Source organism: Ranitomeya variabilis, chromosome 7 (genome assembly GCF_051348905.1).
Source record: "Ranitomeya variabilis isolate aRanVar5 chromosome 7, aRanVar5.hap1, whole genome shotgun sequence".
Classification (NCBI taxonomy): Eukaryota; Metazoa; Chordata; class Amphibia; order Anura; family Dendrobatidae; genus Ranitomeya; species Ranitomeya variabilis.
In genome coordinates, this window is record NC_135238.1 from 5,260,315 (window position 1) to 5,279,784 (window position 19,470).

General features: G+C 45.8%; 1 protein-coding gene across 1 annotated transcript in view; it reads left to right on the top strand.

Moving 5' to 3' along the window:
* LOC143785066 (uncharacterized) overlaps positions 1–19,470 on the top strand; it is a 166,340-nt gene that overhangs the window by 124,128 nt on the left and 22,742 nt on the right. The window contains exons 7-8 of the mRNA XM_077273735.1: positions 2,566–2,802; positions 11,931–12,047. Of these exons, the coding sequence (XP_077129850.1) occupies positions 2,566–2,802; positions 11,931–12,047 (354 nt within the window). The remainder of the gene's footprint in view (positions 1–2,565; positions 2,803–11,930; positions 12,048–19,470) is intronic.

Here is a 19,470-nt window from a genome sequence, read left to right on the forward strand (position 1 = left end):
CGGAGTGATGGTTGTGACCTGGGAGATGTGCTGTTATTAATATATCCGGAGTGGTGTTGACCGGGGAGATGTGCGGATATTAATTTGATCGGTGTGATCGTGGTGACCGGTGAGATGTGCTGATATTAATACGTCCGCTGTGCTGGTGGTGACAGGTGAGATTTGCGGTATTAATACGTCCGGTGTGATGGTGATGACCGGTGAGATGTGCGGTTATTAATATGTCTGGTGTGATGGTGATGACCGGTGAGATTTGCAGTTATTAATATGTCCGTGTTGGTGGTGACCGGTGAGATGTGAGGTTATTAATATGTCCGCTGTTGTGGTGGTGACAGGTGAGATTTGCGGTATTAATACATCTGGTGTGATGGTGATGACCGGTGAAATGTGCGGTTATTAATACATCCGGGGGCGTGGTGGTGACCGGTAAGATGTGTGGTTATTAATACGTCCGATGTGATGATGGTGACCTGTGAGATGTGCGATTATTAATACGTCCAGTGTGATGGTGGTGACCGGTGAGATGTGCTGTTATTAATACGTCCAGTGTGATGGTGGTGACCGGTGAGATGTGCTGTTATTAATATGTCCGGTGTGATTGTGGTGACCAGTGAGATGTGCGGTTACTAATACGTCCGGTGTGATTGTGGTGACCGGTCAGATGTGTGGTTATTAATATGTCCGGTGTGATGGTGGTGACCGATGAGATGTGCGTTTATTAATCTAGGTATAGGTTATTAAACCTATCACTAACTTCAGGCACCTTCCCTTCTGCTTTCAAAAATGCCACAATCACGCCTATCCAAGCCAACCCTGTATCCAAGAGCTATGTCCAGGTATCGCCCAATATCGCTGCTCCCATTCGCTTCCAAACTCCTGGAGCAGCACATCCACGCTGAACTTTCCTCCCACCTCTCATCTAACTTGCTCTATGACAATCTACAATCTGGTTTCCGCCCCCATCACTCAACTGAGACAGCCCTGACCAAAATCACTAACAACCTACTTATAGCCAAAGCTAACGGACAATACTTTGTCCTCCTCCTTCTAGACCTGTCCTCTGCTTTCGACACAGTTGACCACTGCCTCCTACAGCAGATCCTCGCCTCCTTTGGCATCAAAGATCTCGCCCTATTCGGGATCTCCTCATACCTTTCCAAACGCACATTCACCGTCTCCCACTCCACACTACCTCCTCATCCCACCCTCTCTCTGTTGGAGTCCCACAAAGGCTCTGTTCTAGTACCCCTAATCTTCTCAATCTATACACTTAGCCAGGGACAACTCATAAAGTCTCATGGATTCCAGTACCACCTTTATGCTGATGACACTCAGATCTACCTTTCTTGCCAAGACTTCACCTCTCTGCTGTCCAGAATCCCGGAGTGTCTATCAGCCATATCCTCCTTCTTCTCCTCTCGCTTCCTCAAACTCAATGTGGACAAATCTGAACTCATCATCTTTCCTCCATCTCATAGATCTTCCTTATCTGACCTATTTATCGCAGTTATAGACATCACTCTTTTCCCCGTACCGGAAGTCCGCTGCCTCGGAGTAAGCCTTGACTCTGCCCTGTCCTTCAAACTGCACATCCAAGCTCTTTCCACCTCCTGTCGCCTCCAGCTCAAAAATATCTCCAGAATCCGTCCTTTCCTCAACCGTCAATCTACTAAAATCCTTGTGCATGCCCTCATCATCTCCCGCCTTGACTACTGCAACATCCTTTTCTGTGGCCTCCCTGCTAACACCCTTGCACCTCTCCAGTCCATCATTAACTCTGCTGCCCAACTAATTCATCTCTCTCCTCGCAACTCCTCCGATTCCCCCCTCTGCAATTCTCTTCACTGGCTCCCATTCCCTCAGCGTATCCAGTTCAAATTACTAATACTGACCTACAAAGCCATCCATAACCTGTCTCCTCCATATATCTCTGAACTAATCTCCCGATATCTTTCCTCACGTAATCTCCAGTCCACCCAAGACCTCCTTCTCTCCTCCACACTTATTCGCTCCTCACCCAACCGCCTCCAAGACTTCTCCCGAATATCCCCCATCCTCTGGAATTCTCTGCCCCAACACGTCCGACTATCAACCACATTCGGATCCTTCAGACGGAGCCTGAAAACCCATCTCTTCAGGAAAGCCTACAACCTGCACTGACCTCCTCACCAACACCGGAGCTCCTGCAACCCCCTGACCTACTGTCTCCTTCCCCACCATCCTGTAGAATGTAAGCCCGCAAGGGCAGGGTCCTCGCCCCTCTGTATCAGTCTGTAATTGTTAGTTTGCTTTCTGTAGGTGATATCTGTAATTTGTATGTAATCCCTTCTCATGTACAGCACTATGGAATCAATGGTGCTATATAAATAAATAATAATAATAATTAATACATCCGGTGTGGTGGTGGTGACCTGTGAGATGTGCTGTTAGTAATACATCCGGTGTGATGGCAGTGACTTGTGAGATGTGCGGCTATTAATACTTCCATTGTGATGGTGGTGACCGGGAGATGTGCTGTTATTAATATGTCCGGTGTGATGGTGGTGATCTTTGGTTTCCATGCAGGGAGAAAGAACGTTATTGTGGTGATAGATGATCTGGATGAAAGTGGTGAATTCCAGAAAACCCTAATCCTGAAAAATCAGCCGAGTATCAACATAAGAGCTGTGGATTTATTCCTCATCAGCAATGAGGAGAAGAAGTCAAACTATCAGAGACATCTCATGGTGGACAGAGAAAATGGAGAACATGTGGAGAAGAAACTGCAGAGATTTAAAGACCTGATAACAAAGCATAAAGCAGGTATAATCATCTGTAGAAGGAGAATATAATATACAGAAGAAGGAAAGACCAGAAGAAAAGATTGGTCACAGTTCCTTAGTTTTTATAATTGGGTTTACTTCACACCTCCTGATATTTCCAGTACTGGAAAAAAGGTATCCTTGTCCGTATGTCTGTGTTATCTGTGTGCAACATCTGTGTGACACAAACTGGAATAGAAATGACAGATGTTTAGGTGTTAAAGATGTACAAGCATAAATTTAAAAAAATGATGTGGGGTACCCATACACCCCTATTTTTGATAACAAGCCAAGGTAATGCAGACAGCTGCAGGCTTATATTTTCAGGCTAGGAAGGTCCCTGGTTATTGGGCCCTTCCCAGCCTTAAAATACCAGCCCACAGACACCCCAGAATTAGCTCGCCACTTTAGATGCATGCATTCTGGTGCTTTGCCTGACTCTTCCTAATTACCCTTGTGCAGTGGCAATGGGGGTAATGGTAGTTGGGGTTGATGACAGCTGTGCATTATCCAAAATCCCAGCTGCCATCAAGCCCTGCGGTTAGTAATGGGGAGGGGTCCATCAGACATCAAACCCTGGGGTTAGTAATGGAGAGGGGTCTATCTGACATCAAGCCCTGGGGTTAGTAATGGAGAGGGGTCTATCTAACATCAAGCCCTGGGGTTAGTAATGGAGAGGGGTCTATCAGACATCAATCCCTAGGGTTAGTAATGGAGAGGGGTCTATCAGGCATCAAGCCCTGGGGTTAGTAATGGAGAGGGGTCTGTCAGACATCAAGCCCTGGGGTTAGTAATGGAGAGGGGTCTAACAGACCTCAAGCCCTGGAGTTAGTAATGGAGAGGGGTCTATCAGACATCAAGCCCTGGGGTTAGTAATGGAGAGGGGTCTATCAGACATCAAGCCCTGGGGTTAGTAATGGGGAGGCGTCTATCAGACATCAACCCTGGCGTCAGTAATGGAGAGGGGTCTAACAGACATCAAGCCCTGGGGTTAGTAATGTAGAGGAGTCTATCAGACATCAAGCCCTGGGGTCAGTAATGGAGAGGGGTCTATCAGACATCAAGCCCTGGGTTTAGTAATGGAGAGGAGTCTATCAGACATCAAGCCCTGGGGTCAGTAATGGAGAGGGGTCTATCAGACATCAAGCCCTGGGGTCAGTAATGGAGAGGAGTCTATCAGACATCAAGCCCTGGGGTCAGTAATGGAGAGGGGTCTATCAGACATCAATCTCTGGTGTTAGTAATGGAGAGGGGTCTATCAGGCATCAAGCCCTAGGGTTAGTAATGGAGAGGGGTCTATCAGATATCAAGCCCTGGGGTCAGTAATGGAGAGGGGTCTATCAGACATCAATCTCTGGTGTTAGTAATGGAGAGGGGTCTATCAGGCATCAAGCCCTGGGTTTAGTAATGGAGAGGAGTCTATCAGACATCAAGCCCTGGGGTTAGTAATGGAGAGGGGTCTATCAGACATCAATCTCTGGTGTTAGTAATGGAGAGGGGTCTATCAGGCATCAAGCCCTGGGGTTAGTAATGGAGAGGGGTCTATCAGACATCAAGCCCTGGGGTTAGTAATGGAGAGGGGTCTATCAGACATCAAGCCCTGGGGTCAGTAATGGAGAGGGGTCTATCAGACATCAATCTCTGGTGTTAGTAATGGAGAGGGGTCTATCAGGCATCAAGCCCTGGGGTTAGTAATGGAGAGGGGTCTATCAGACATCAAGCCCTGGGGTTAGTAATGGAGAGGGGTCTATCAGACATCAATCTCTGGTGTTAGACCCCTCTCCATTACTAACACCAGAGATTGATGTCTGATAGACCCCTCTCCATTACTAACCCCAGGGCTTGATGTCTGATAGACTCCTCTCCATTACTAAACCCAGGGCTTGATGCCTGATAGACCCCTCTCCATTACTATCAGGCATCAAGCCCTGGGTTTAGTAATGGAGAGGAGTCTATCAGACATCAAGCCCTGGGGTTAGTAATGGAAAGGGGTCTATCAGACATCCACCTCTGGAGTTAGTAATGGAGAGGGGTCTATCAGACATCAAGCCCTGGGGTCAGTAATGGAGAGGAGTCTATCAGACATCAAGCCCTGGGGTCAGTAATGGAGAGGGGTCTATCAGACATCAAGCCCTGGGGTCAGTAATGGAGAGGGGTCTATGAGACATCAAGCCCTGGGGTTAGTAATGGAGAGGGGTCTATCAGACATCAATCTCTGGTGTTAGTAATGGAGAGGGGTCTATCAGGCATCAAGCCCTGGGGTTAGTAATGGAGAGGGGTCTATCAGACCTCAAGCCCTAGGGTTAGTAATGGAGAGGGGTCTATCAGACATCAAGCCCTGGGGTCAGTAATGGAGAGGGGTCTATCAGACATCAATCTCTGGTGTTAGTAATGGAGAGGGATCTATCAGACATCAAGCTCTGGGGTTAGTAATGGAGATGGGTCTATCCAACATCAAGCCCTGGGGTTAGTAATGGAGAGGGGTCTATCAGACATCAAGTCCTGGGGTTAGTAATGGAGAGGGGTCTATCAGACATCAAGCACTGGGGTCAGTAATGGAGAGGGGTCTATCAGACATCAATCTCTGGTGTTAGTAATGGAGAGGGGTCTATCAGGCATCAAGCCCTGGGGTTAGTAAAGGAGAGGGGTCTATCAGACATCAAGCCCTGGGGTTAGTAATGGAGAGGGGTCTGTCAGACATCAAGCCCTGGGGTTAGTAATGGAGAGGGGTCTATCAGACATCAAGCCCTGGGGTTAGTAATGGAGAGGGGACTATCAGACCTCAAGCCCTGGGGTTAGTAATGGAGAGGGGTCTATCAGACATCAAGCCCTGGGGTTAGTAATGGAGATGGGTCTATCAGACATCAAGCCCTGTGGTTAGTAATGGAGAGGGGTCTATCAGACATCAAGCTCTGGAGTTAGTAATGGAGAGGGGTCTATTAGACATCAAGCCCTGAGGTTAGTAATGGAGAGGGATCTATCAGACATCAAGCTCTGGGGTTAGTAATGGAGAGGGGTCTATCAGACATCAAGCCCTAGGGTCAGTAATGGAGAGGGGCCTATCAGACATCAAGCTCTGGGGTTAGTAATGGAGAGGGGTCTATGAGACATCAAGCCCTGGGATCAGAAATGGAGAGGGGTCTATCAGACAACAACCCCTGGGGCTAGTAATGGAGAGGGGTCTATTAGTCATCAGCCTCTGGGGTTAGTAATGGAGAGGAGTCTATCAGACATCAAGCCCTGGGGTTAGTAATGGAGAGGGGTCTATCAGACATCAAGCCCTGGGGTCAGTCATGGAGAGGAGTCTATCAGACATCAAGCCCTGGGGTTAGTAATGGAGAGGAGTCTATCAGACATCAAGCCCTGGGGTTAGTAATGGAGAGGGGTCTATCAGACATCAAGCCCTGGGTTTAGTAATGGAGAGGAGTCTATCAGACATCAAGTCCTGGGGTCAGTAATGGAGAGGGGTCTATCAGACATCAAGCCCTGGGGTTAGTAATGGAAGGGGGTCTATCAGACATCAAGCTCTGGAGTTAGTAATGGAGAGGGGTCTATCAGACATCAAGCCCTGGGGTCAGTAACGGAGAGGGGTCTATGAGACATCAAGCCCTGGGGTTAGTAATGGAGAGTGGTCTATCAGACATCAAGCCCTGGGGTTAGTAATGGACATGAATCTATCAAACAGCAAGCCCTGGGGTTAGTAATGGAGAGGGGTCTATCAGACATCAGGCCCTGGGGTTAGTAATGGAGAGGGGTCTATCAAACATCAAGCCCTGGGGTTAGTAATGGAGAGGGGTCTATCAGACATCAACACTAGCGTCAGTAATGGAGAGGAGTCTATCAGACATCAAGTCCCGGGGTTAGTAATGGAGAGGGGTCTATCAGACATCAAGCTCTGGTGTTAGTAATGGAGAGGAGTCTATCAGACATCAAGACCTGGGGTTAGTAATGGAGAGGGGTCTATCAGACATCAAGCCCTGAGGTTAGTAATGGAGAGGGGTCTATTAGACATCAAGCCCTGGGGTTAGTAATGGAGAGGAGTCTATCAGACATCAAGCCCTGGGGTCAGTAATGGAGAGGGGTCTATCAGACATCAAGCCCTGGGTTTAGTAATGGAGAGGAGTCTATCAGACATCAAGCCCTGGGGTCAGTCATGGAGAGGAGTCTATCAGACATCAAGCCCTGGGGTTAGTAATGGAGAGGAGTCTATCAGACATCAAGCCCTGGGGTCAGTAATGGAGAGGGGTCTATCAGACATCAAGCCCTGGGTTTAGTAATGGAGAGGAGTCTATCAGACATCAAGTCCTGGGGTCAGTAATGGAGAGGGGTCTATCAGACATCAAGCCCTGGGGTTAGTAATGGAAGGGGGTCTATCAGACATCAAGCTCTGGAGTTAGTAATGGAGAGGGGTCTATCAGACATCAAGCCCTGGGGTCAGTAACGGAGAGGGGTCTATGAGACATCAAGCCCTGGGGTTAGTAATGGAGAGTGGTCTATCAGACATCAAGCCCTGGGGTTAGTAATGGACATGAATCTATCAAACAGCAAGCCCTGGGGTTAGTAATGGAGAGGGGTCTATCAGACATCAGGCCCTGGGGTTAGTAATGGAGAGGGGTCTATCAAACATCAAGCCCTGGGGTTAGTAATGGAGAGGGGTCTATCAGACATCAACCCTAGCGTCAGTAATGGAGAGGAGTCTATCAGACATCAAGTCCCGGGGTTAGTAATGGAGAGGGGTCTATCAGACATCAAGCTCTGGTGTTAGTAATGGAGAGGAGTCTATCAGACATCAAGACCTGGGGTTAGTAATGGAGAGGGGTCTATCAGACATCAAGCCCTGAGGTTAGTAATGGAGAGGGGTCTATTAGACATCAAGCCCTGGGGTTAGTAATGGAGAGGGGTCTATCAAACATCAAGCCCTGGGGTTAGTAATGGAGAGGGGTCTATCAGACATCAGGCCCTGGGGTTAGTAATGGAGAAGGGTCTATTAGACATCAAGCCCTGGGGCTGGTAATGGAGAGGAGTCTATCAAACATCAAGCCCTGGGGTTAGTAATGGAGAGGGGTCTATCAGACATCAGGCCCTGGGGTTAGTAATGGAGAGGGGTCTATCAGACATCAAGCCCTGAGGTTAGTAATGGAGAGGGGTCTATTAGACATCAAGCCCTGGGGTTAGTAATGGAGAGGGGTCTATCAAACATCAAGCCCTGGGGTTAGTAATGGAGAGGGGTCTATCAGACATCAAGCCCTGAGGTTAGTAATGGAGAGGGGTCTATTAGACATCAAGCCCTGGGGTTAGTAATGGAGAGGGGTCTAGCAAACATCAAGCCCTGGGGTTAGTAATGGAGAGGGGTCTATCAGACATCAAGCTCTGGTGTTAGTAATGGAGAGGAGTCTATCAGACATCAAGACCTGGGGTCAGTAATGGAGAGGGATCTATCAAACATCAGGCCCTGGGGTTAGTAATGGAGAGGGGTCTATCAAACATCAGGCCCTGGGGTTAGTAATGGAGAGGAGTCTATCAGACATCAAGCCCTGGGGTCAGTAATGGAGAGGGGTCTATCAGACATCAAGCCCTGGGGTTAGTAATGGAGAGGGGTCTATCAGACATCAACCCTAGCGTCAGTAATGGAGAGGGGTCTATCAGACATCAAGTCCTGAGGTTAGTAATGGAGAGGAGTCTATCAGATATTAAGCCCCGGGGTTAGTAATGGAGAGGAGTCTATCAGACATCAAGCCCTGGGGTCAGTAATGGAGAGGGGTCTATCAGACATCAAGCCCTGGAGTCAGTAATGGAGAGGGGTCTATCAGACATCAAGCCCTGGGGTTAGTAATGGAGAGGAGTCTATCAGACATCAATCTCTGGGGTCAGTAATGGAGAGGGGTCTATCAGACATCAAGCCCTGGGGTTAGTAATGGAGAGGAGTCTATCAGATATTAAGCCCCGGGGTTAGTAATGGAGAGGGGTCTATCAGACATCAAGCCCTGGAGTCAGTAATGGAGAGGGGTCTATCAGACATCAAGCCCTGGGGTTAGTAATGGAGAGGAGTCTATCAGACATCAATCTCTGGGGTCAGTAATGGAGAGGGGTCTATCAGACATCAAGCCCTGGGGTTAGTAATGGAGAGGAGTCTATCAGATATTAAGCCCCGGGGTTAGTAATGGAGAGGGGTCTATCAGACATCAACCCTGGCGTCAGTAATGGAGAGGGGTCTATCAGACATCAAGCCCTGGAGTCAGTAATGGAGAGGGGTCTATCAGACATCAAGCCCTGGGGTTAGTAATGGAGAGGGGTCTATCAGACATCAGGCCCTGGGGTTAGTAATGGAGAGGGGTCTATCAAACATCAAGCCCTGGGGTTAGTAATGGAGAGGGTCTATCAGACATCAAGCCCTGGGGTTAGTAATGGAGAGAGGTCTATCAGACATCAAGCCCTGGGGTTAGTAATGGAGAGGGGTCTATCAGACATCAAGCCCTGGGGTTAGTAATGGAGAGAGGTCTATCAGACATCAAGCTCTGGGGTTAGTAATGGAGAGGGGTCTATCAGACATCAAGCCCTGGGGTTAGTAATGGAGAGAGGTCTATCAGACATCAAGCCCTGGGGTTAGTAATGGAGAGAGGTCTATCAGACATCAAGCCCTGGGGTTAGTAATGGAGAGGGGTCTAGCACACCCCCCATTAGGCTGCCGTCACACGCTCAGTATTTGGTCAGTATTTTACATCAGTATTTGTAGCCAAAACCAGGAGTGGAACAAATAGAGGAAAAGTATAACAGAAACATATGCACCACTTCTGCATTTATCACCCACTCCTGGTTTTGGCTACAGATACTGATGTAAAATACTGACAAAATACTGAGCGCGTGACGGCAGCCTAACTAACCTGGTAATAAAAAATAAGAATACACACACACAGAAAAAAATTATTTTAATAAAGACTCCCCCACATTGTCCTTCATTCACCAATTTATTGAAAAAAATAAAAACAAATCCTGTGCAGGTCCGCAGTAATCCACCAAATCTGATGTAGTCCAGGAATAGAAACCTGAAAAATATAAAAAGACAGAACTAAACACAAGAGACTGTCACTCTTTCTCCTATTTATTTGTAAAAATGTTACCGCAAAGCTCCACAGTCATCCATGTTCCCCGATGTCTACGGCGTCTGTGAATAGCAGTAAAGTGACCACAGCTATGACTGTGTTGTTTGTGGTGTTACATGGGGCTGCAGGTGACATCCACTACATTATCTGTACTCAGAGTTATATGGAGCATGAATCTGACAATGAGAATTACTTGGTACTTCAGACCATTTACAATGTTGCACTAATCATTTGTCACAATTACAGGTGATGATGATGATTATCGCTTACAACCAATGAGAACCCAACAGTCATTATCTCAGTAAATTAGAATACTTTATAACACCAGCTTGAAAAATGATTGTAAAATCTGAAATGTCGCCCTACTGAAATGTCTGGTCAGTAAATGCCCTCAGTACTTGGTCGGGCTCATTGTGCATCAATTACTGCATCAATGCGGCGTGGCATAGAGGCGATCAGCCTGTGGCGCTGCTGAGGGATTATGGAAGCCCAGGTTGCTTTGATAGCAGCCTTCAGCTCGTCTGCATTGTTGGGTCTGGTGTCTCATCTTCCTCTTGACAATAATCCATAGATTCTCTATGGGGTTAAGGTCAGGAGAGTTTGCTGTCAATCAAGCCCAGTGATACTGTTGTTTTTACCCCAGGTATTGGTACTTTTGGCAGTGTGGACAGGGGCCAAGTCCTGCTGGAGAATGACATTTCCATCTCCAAAAAGCTTGTCAGCAGAGGGAAGCATGAAGTGCTCTAAAATGTCCTGGTAGACGGCTGCGCTGCCTTTGGTCTTGATACAACACAGTGGCCCTACACCAGCAGATGACATGGCTCCACAAACCATCACTGACTGTGGAGACTTCACACCAGACCTCCAGCAGCTTGGATTGTGGCCTCTCCACTCTTCCTCCAGACTCTGGGACCTGGATTTCCAAATGAAATGCAAAATTTACTTTCATCTGAAAACAACACCTTGGACCACTGACAACAGTCCGGTTCTTGTTCTCCTTGGCCCAGGTAAGAAGCTTCTGGCGTTGTCTATTGGTCATGAGTGGACTGACACAAGGAATGTGACACTTGTAGCCCATGTCCTGGAGACGTCTGTGTGTGGTGGCTCTTGAAGCAATGAAAGCAATGACTCCAGCAGCAGTCCACTCCTTGTGAATCTCCCCCACATTATTGAATGGCCTTTTTTTTAACAATCCTTTCCAGGCTGCGGTTATCCCGGTTGCTTGTGCACCTTTTTCTACCACACTTTTTCCTTCCACTCCACTTTCCATTAATATTCTTGGATACAGCACTGTGTGAACAGCCGGCTTCTTTACCAGTGACCTTCTGTGGCTTCCCATCCTTGTGGAGTGTGTCAATGACGCCTTCTGGACATCTGTAGAAAAGGAGGCAGCATCCATTCCAGGTGAAGGATATATAAAAAAAAGTCTTTATTCTGCCATCACATCATACAACGTTTCTGCCATACATGGCCTTTGTCAAGTATGGCCATGTATGGCCGAAACGTTGTATGATGTGATGGCAGAATAAAGACTTTTTTTTTATATATCCTTCACCTGGAGTGGATGCTGCTTCCTTTTCTACATTTGTGAGTATTGGTCCAGTTGGATCCATGGACTTTGGAGCGTGCATCCTGGTCATTTGAGTGCTGTCTGTTGTTGCTTTGTTACATGTGCCTTCTGGACATCTGTCAGGTCAGCAGTCTTCCCCATGATTGTGGAGCTACTGAAACAGACTAAGGACCTTTATAAACACTTAGGAGCCTTTACAGGGGTTTTTTTGTTAATTATTCTAATTTACTGAGATAATGACTGTTGGGTTTTCATTAGCTGTAAGCCATAATCATCAACATTAACAGAAATAAACACGTGAAATAGATCACTCTGTGTGTAATGACTCTATAGAATATATGAGATTCTCTTTTTGTATTGAAGAATTGAAATAAATTCACTTTTTGATGATATTCTAATTTTGTGAGAAGCTCCTGTATATAGAATATATTGAACTCTTACATCTTTTTTTATATAAAGTAGGTGAAAATAAAAAAACCTGGTTCCCGTTTGGAAATAGAGAGAATCTTGAAAGAATTAGAAATGATGAATCCGCAAAGACATCGACCACAGACTCCGTGACTGTCGGCCTCCAGGGTGAGATTCTGTTATTTTATCTGTTGGTGTCATGATAATGTATAAAATGGCGTATGATTTTCCCTTGTTATCACACACCTTGCATGTGGCCCCCCTCGCAGCCCCTGCACTAGGGGATATCTGTCCCTGGCTCCTGTAACCCTACACTCTCTCCTCACTCCTTCCTTCCCCCCTCCCGTAGGAATGTTAATTAAGCCAGGAGTGTGTACAAGTCTCTTTGTTTGAAATCCATGTGCTTGCTGTATGTGGGGGAGATATTACAGAAGCTGTACTGTGACGCCAGTATGTGATAGAAATATGACAGTTACATATTTGAAATGTGCTTTCATAGAGCTTCGCTACAGCGCCTCTTGCTAAAGTCTAACTCCCAAGGAACCCGAGAAATGGATTTCTCCTTAACAAAGTGGAATAGCTAGTCTGAGTTTAGACTCATTAGAAAGCTAATTTCAATATAAGATGAGTGATGTGTGTGCCGTTATTCTGCTAGGCTCTCAAGCACATTTATGAGTATTATAACTTTTCTTACCAAAATGTGCACCCGGGCAGCTAGGGGAGGTGCAGGTAAACCTGCCCCTTTAGTGATATCACAAGCCCAGAAGTATAAGTTACTGCACTCAGCATAGCCTTCATTCTTGCCTGCGATGCTGCTTTAAAAAGACCCTCTGTAATGCATTGTGATGTCTGGCTCCCCCCACCAGCATGGTTAGCCTGGAATGATCTAAGTAATTCGTGAGTGTGCTCTTCTATTTTACATAGTAACATAGTTTTTAAGGTTGAAGGAAGACTTTAAGTCCATCTAGTTCAACCCATAGCCTAACCTAACATGCCCTAATATGTTGATCCAGAGGAAGGCAAAAAAAACCTCATGTGGCAAAGAGTAAGGCTACGTTCACATTTGCGTTGTGCGCCGCAGCGTCGGCGCCGCAGCGCACAACGCAAACAAAAACGCAGCAAAACGCATGCACAACGCTGCGTTTTGCGCCGCATGCGTCGTTTTTTTCATTGAATTTGGACGCAGCAAAAATGCAACTTGCTGCGTCCTCTGCGCCCCGACGCGGGCGCCGCAGCGACGCATGCGGCGCAAAACGCAAGTGCGCCGCATGTCCATGCGCCCCCATGTTAAATATAGGGGCGCATGACGCATGCGGCGCCGCTGCGGCGCCCGACGCTGCGGCGCTGGCCGCAAATGTGAACGTAGCCTAAGCTCCACATTGGGGAAAAAAATTCCTTCCCGACTCCACATACGGCAATCAGACTAGTTCCCTGGATCAACGCCCTATCAAGGAATCTAGTGTATATACCCTGTAACATTATACTTTTCCAGAAAGGTATCCAGTCCCCTCTTAACCCCTTAATCCCATATGACGTATTATCCCGTCGAGGTGGGGTGGGCCTTAATTCCCACCGACGGGATAGTACGTCATACGCGATCGGCCGCGCTCACGGGGGGAGCGCGGCCGATCGCGGCCGGGTGTCAGCTGCATATCGCAGCTGACATCCGGGACTATGTGCCAGGAGTGGTCACGGACCGCCCCCGGCACATTAACCCCCGGCACACCGCGATCAAACATGATCGCGGTGTACCGGCGGTATAAGGAAGCATCGCGCAGGGAGGGGGCTCCCTGCGGGCTTCCCTGAGACCCCCGCAGCAACGCGATGTGACCGCGTTGCTCCGAGGGTCTTCTACCTCCCTCCTCACCGCAGGTCCCGGATCCAAGATGGCCGCGGCATCCGGGTCCTGCAGGGAGGGAGGTGGCTTACCGAGTGCCTGCTCAGAGCATGCGCTGGTAAGCCTGCAGCCCTGTACAGCAGATCGCAGATCTGACAGAGTGCTATGCACACTTTCAGATCAACGATCTGTGATGTCCCCCCCAGGGACAAAGTAAAAATGTAAAAAAAAAAAAATTTTCCACATGTGTAAAAAAATAAATAAAAAATAAATTCCTAAATAAAGAAAAAAAAAATATTATTCCCATAAATACATTTCTTTATCTAAATAAAAAAACAAAACAATAAAAGTACACATATGTAGTATAGCCGCGTCCGTAACGACCCAACCTATAAAACTATATCACTAGTTAACCCCTTCAGTAAACACCGTGAGGAAAAAAAAAAAAACGAGGCAAAAAACAACGCTTTATTACCATACTGCCGAACAAAAAGTGGAATAACACGCGATCAAAAAGACAGATATAAATAACCATGGTACCGCTGAAAGCGTCATCTTGTCCCGCAAACAACGAGCCACGATACAGCATCATCAGCAAAAAAATAAAAAAGTTATAGTCCTGAGAATAAAGTGATACCAAAATAATTATTTTTTTCTATAAAATAGCTTTTATCGTATAAAAGTGCCAAAACATAAAAAAATGATATAAATGAGATATCGCTGTAATTGTAGTGACCCGACAAATAAAACTGCTTTATCAATTTTACCAAACGCGGAACGGTATAAACGCCTCCCCCAAAAGAAATTCATGAATAGCTGGTTTCTGATCATTCTGCCTCACAAAAATCGGAATAAAAAGTGATCAAAAAGTGTCATGTGCCCGAAAATGTTACCAATAAAAACATCAACTCGTCCCGCAAAAAACAAGACCTCACATGACTCTGTGGACTCAAATATGGAAAAATTATAGCTCTCAAAATGTGGTAACGCAAAAAATATTTTTTGCAATAAAAAGCGTCTTTCAGTGTGTGACGGCTGTCAATCATAAAAATCCGCTAAATAACCCGCTATAAAAGTAAATCAAACCCCCCCTTCATCACCCCCTTAGTTAGGGAAAAATAAAAAAATAAAAAAAAGTATTTATTTCCATTTTCCCGTTAGGGTTAGGGCTAGGGTTAGGGTTAGGGCTAGGGTTAGGGCTAGGGTTAGGGCTAGGATTAGGGCTAGGGTTATTGCTAGGGCTATTGCTAGGGTTAGGGTTAGGGCTACAGTTAGGGCTAGGGTTATTGCTAGGGTTAGGGCTAGGGTTAGGGTTATTGCTAGGGTTAGAGCTAGGGTTAGGGCTAGGGTTAGGGCTAGGGTTGGGGCTACAGTTAGGGTTGGGGCTAAAGTTAGGGTTAGGGTTTGGATTACATTTACGGTTGGGAATAGGGTTGGGATTAGGGTTAAGGGTGTGTCAGGGTTAGGGGTGTGGTTACGGTTACCATTGGGATTAGGGTAAGGGGTGTGTTTGGATTAGGGTTTCAGTTATAATTGGGGGGTTTGCACTGTTTAGGCACATCAGGGGCTCTCCAAATGGGACATGGCATCCGATCTCAATTCCAGACAATTCTGCGTTGAAAAAGTAAAACAGTGCTCCTTCCCTTCAGAGCTCTCTCGTGTACCCAAACAGGGGTTTACCCCAACATATGGGGTATCAGCGTACTCAGGACAAATTGGACAACATCTTTTGGCATTCAATTTCTCCTGTTACCCTTGGGAAAATACAAAACTGGGGGCTAAAAAATAATTTTTGTGGAAAAAAAAGATGTTTTATTTTCACGGCTCTGCGTTATAAACTGTAGTGAAACACTTGGGGGTTCAAAGTTCTCACAACACATCTAGATAAGTTCCTTGGGAGGTCTTGTTTCCAATTTGGGGTCACTTGTGGGGGGTTTCTACTGTTTGGGTACATCAGGGGCTCTGCAAACGCAACGTGACGCCTGCAGACCAATCCATTTAAGTCTGCATTCCAAATGGCGCTCCTTCCCTTCCGAGCTCTGCCATGCGCCCAAACAGTGGTTCCCCCCACATATGGGGTATCAGCGTACTCAGGACAAATTGGACAACAACATTTGGGGTCCAATTTATTATGTTACCCTTGTAAAAATACAAAGCTGGGGGCTAAAAAATCATCTCTGTGAAAAAAAAGAGGAATTTTTATTTTCACGGCTCTGCATTATAAACTGTAGTGAAACACTTGGGGGTTCAAAGTTCTCACAGCACATCTAGATAAGTTCCTTGGGAGGTCTAGTTTCCAATTTGGGGTCACTTGTGGGGGGTTTCTACTGTTTGGGTACATCAGGGGCTCTGCAACTGCAACATGACGCCTGCAGACCAATCCATTTAAGTCTGCATTCCAAATGGCGCTCCTTCCCTTCCGAGCTCTGCCATGCGCCCAAACAGTGGTTCCCCCCCACATATGGGGTATCAGCGTACTCAAGACAAATTGGACAACAACTTTTGAGGACCAATTTATTATGTTACCCTTGTAAAAATACAAAGCTGGGGGCTAAAAAATCATCTCTGTGAAAAAAAAGAGGACTTTTTATTTTCACGGCTCTACGTTATAAACTGTAGTGAAACACTTGGGGGTTCAAAGTTCTCACAACACATCTAGATAAGTTCCTTAGGGGGTCTACTTTCCAAAATGGTGTCACTTGTGGGGGGGTTTTAATGTTTAGGCACATCAGGGGCTCTCCAAACGCAACATGGCGTCCCATCTCAATTCCAGTCAATTTTGCATTGAAAAGTAAAATAGCGCTCCTTCCCTTCCGAGCTCTGCTATGCGCCCAAACAGTGGTTTACCCCCACATATGGGGTATTGTCGTACTCAGGATAAATTGCACAACAACTTTTGTGGTCTAATTTATTTTCTTACCCTTGGGAAAATAAAAAAATGGGGGTGAAAAGATCATTTTTGTGAAAAAATATGATTTTTTATTTTTACGGCTCTGCATTATAAACTTCTGTGAAGCACTTGTTGGGTCAAAGTGCTCAACACACATCTAGATAAGTTCCTTAAGGGGTCTACTTTCCAAAATGGTGTCACTTGTGGGGGGTTTCAATGTTTAGGCACATCAGGGGCTCTCCAAACGCAACATGGCGTCCCATCTTAATTCCAGTCAATCTTGCATTGAAAAGTAAAATAGCGCTCCTTCCCTTCCGAGCTCTGCCCTGCGCCCAAACAATGGTTTACACCCACATATGGGGTATCGTCGTACTCAGGACAAATTGCACAACAACTTTTGTGGTCTAATTTCTTCTCTTACCCTTGGGAAAATAAAAAAATGGGGGCAAAAAGATCATTTTTGTGAAAAAATATGATTTTTTATTTTTACGGCTCTGCATTATAAACTTCTGTGAAGCACTTGTTGGGTCAAAGTGCTCACCACACATCTAGATAAGTTCCTTAGGGGGTCTACTTTCCAAAATGGTGTCACTTGTGGGGGGTTTCAATGTTTAGGCACATCAGGGGCTCTCCAAACGCAACATGGCGTCCCATGTAAATTCCAGTCAATTTTGCATTGAAAAGTCAAATGGCGCTCCTTTCCTTCTGAGCTCTGCCATGCGCCCAAACAGTGGTTTACACCCACATATGGGGTATCAGCGTACTCAGGACAAATTGTACAACAACTTTTGGGGTCCATTTTCTCCTGTTACCCTTGGTAAAATAAAACAAATTGGAGCTGAAATAAATTTTGTGTGAAAAAAAGTTAAATATTAATTTTTATTTAAACATTCCAAAAATTCCTGTGAAACACCTGAAGGGTTAATAAATTTCTTGAGTGTGGTTTTGAGCACCTTGAGGGGTGCAGTTTTTAGAATGGTGTCACATTTGGGTATTTTCTGTCATATATACCCCTCAAAATGACTTCAAATGAGATGTGGTCCCTAAAAAAAAATGGTGTTGTAAAAATGAGAAATTTCTGGTCAACTTTTAACCCTTATAACTCCGTCACAAAAAAAATTGGTTCCAAAAGTGTGCTGATAGACATGTGGGAAATGTTACTTATTAAGTAAATATGTCTGTGATTTAAGGGCATAAAAATTAAAAGTTGGAAAATTGCGAAATTTTCAAAATTTTCGCCAAATTTCCCTTTTTTTCACAAATAAACGCAAGTAATATCGAAGAAATTTTACCACTATCATGAAGTACAATATGTCACGAGAAAACAGTGTCAGAATCGCCAAGATCCGTTGAAGCGTTCCAGAGTTATAACCTCATAAAGGGACAGTGGTCTGAATTGTAAAAATTGGCCCGGTCATTAACGTGCAAACCACCCTCGGGGCTTAAGGGGTTAAATGTAAGTAATGAATCACTCATTACAACATCATGCGGCAGAGAGTTCCATAGTCTCACTGCTCTTACAGTAAAGAATCCGCGTCTGTTATTATGCTTAAACCTTCTTTCCTCCAGATGTAGAGGATGCCCCCTTGTCCCTGTCTCAGGTCTATGATTAAAAAGATCATCAGAAAGGTCTTTGTACTGTCCCCTCATATATTTATACATTAACATAAGATCACCCCTTAGTAGTGTTGAGCGATACCTTCCGATATTCAAAAGTATCGGTATAGGATTGGATCGGCCGATATCCGAAAAATATCGGATATCGCCGATACCGATACCCGATACCAATACAAGTCAATGGGACTCAAATATCGGAAGGTATCGTGGATGGTTCCCAGGGTCTGAATGAGAGGAAACTCTCCTTCAGGCCCTGGGATCCATATTCATGTAAAAAATAAAGAATAAAAATAAAAAATATGGATATACTCACCTCGGACGGCCCCCGGCTCTCAGCGATGCAACCGGCAGCCTCCGTTCCTAAGAATGCAGTGAGTGTAGGACCTGCGATGACGTCGCGGTCTTGTGATTGGTCGCGAGACCGCTCACGTGACCGCTCATGTGACCGCGACGTCATCGCAGGTCCTTCACTCGCTGCATTCTTAGGAACGGAGGCTGCCGGTTGCATCGCTGAGGTCCAGGGGCCGTCGGAGGGTGAGTATATCCATATTTTTTATTTTTATTCTTTATTTTTTACATGTATATGGATCCCAGGGCCTGAAGGAGAGTCTCCTCTCCTCCAGACCCTGGGAACCATACGCACCGCACACGCCGAAGATGACTGGGAGCTTACAGGAACTTCCGATTCCGATTTCAGATATCACAAAAATATCAGAACTCGGTATCGGAATTCCAATACAGCAAATATCGGCCGATACCAGATATTTGCAGTATCAAAATGCTCAATACTACCCCTTAGTCTTCGTTTTTCCAAACTAAATAGCCCCAAGTGTAATAACCTATCTTGGTATTGCAGACCCCCCAGTCCTCTAATAACCTTGGTCGCTCTTCTCTGCACCCGCTCCAGTTCAGCTATGTCTTTCTTATACACCAGAGACCAGAACTGTGCACAGTATTCTAAGTGCGGTCGAACTAGTGACTTGTATAGAGGTAAAATGATGTTCTCCTCATGAGCATCTATGCCTCTTTTAATGCATCCCATTATTTTATTTGCCTTTGTAGCAGCTGCCTGACACTGGCCACTGAATATGAGTTTGTCATCCACCCATACACTCAGGTCTTTTTCATTGACGGTTTTGCCCAGAGTTTTAGAATTAAGCACATAGTTATACATCTCATTACTTCTACCCAAGTGCATGACCTTATATTTATCCCCATTAAAGCTCATTTGCCATTTATCAGCCCAA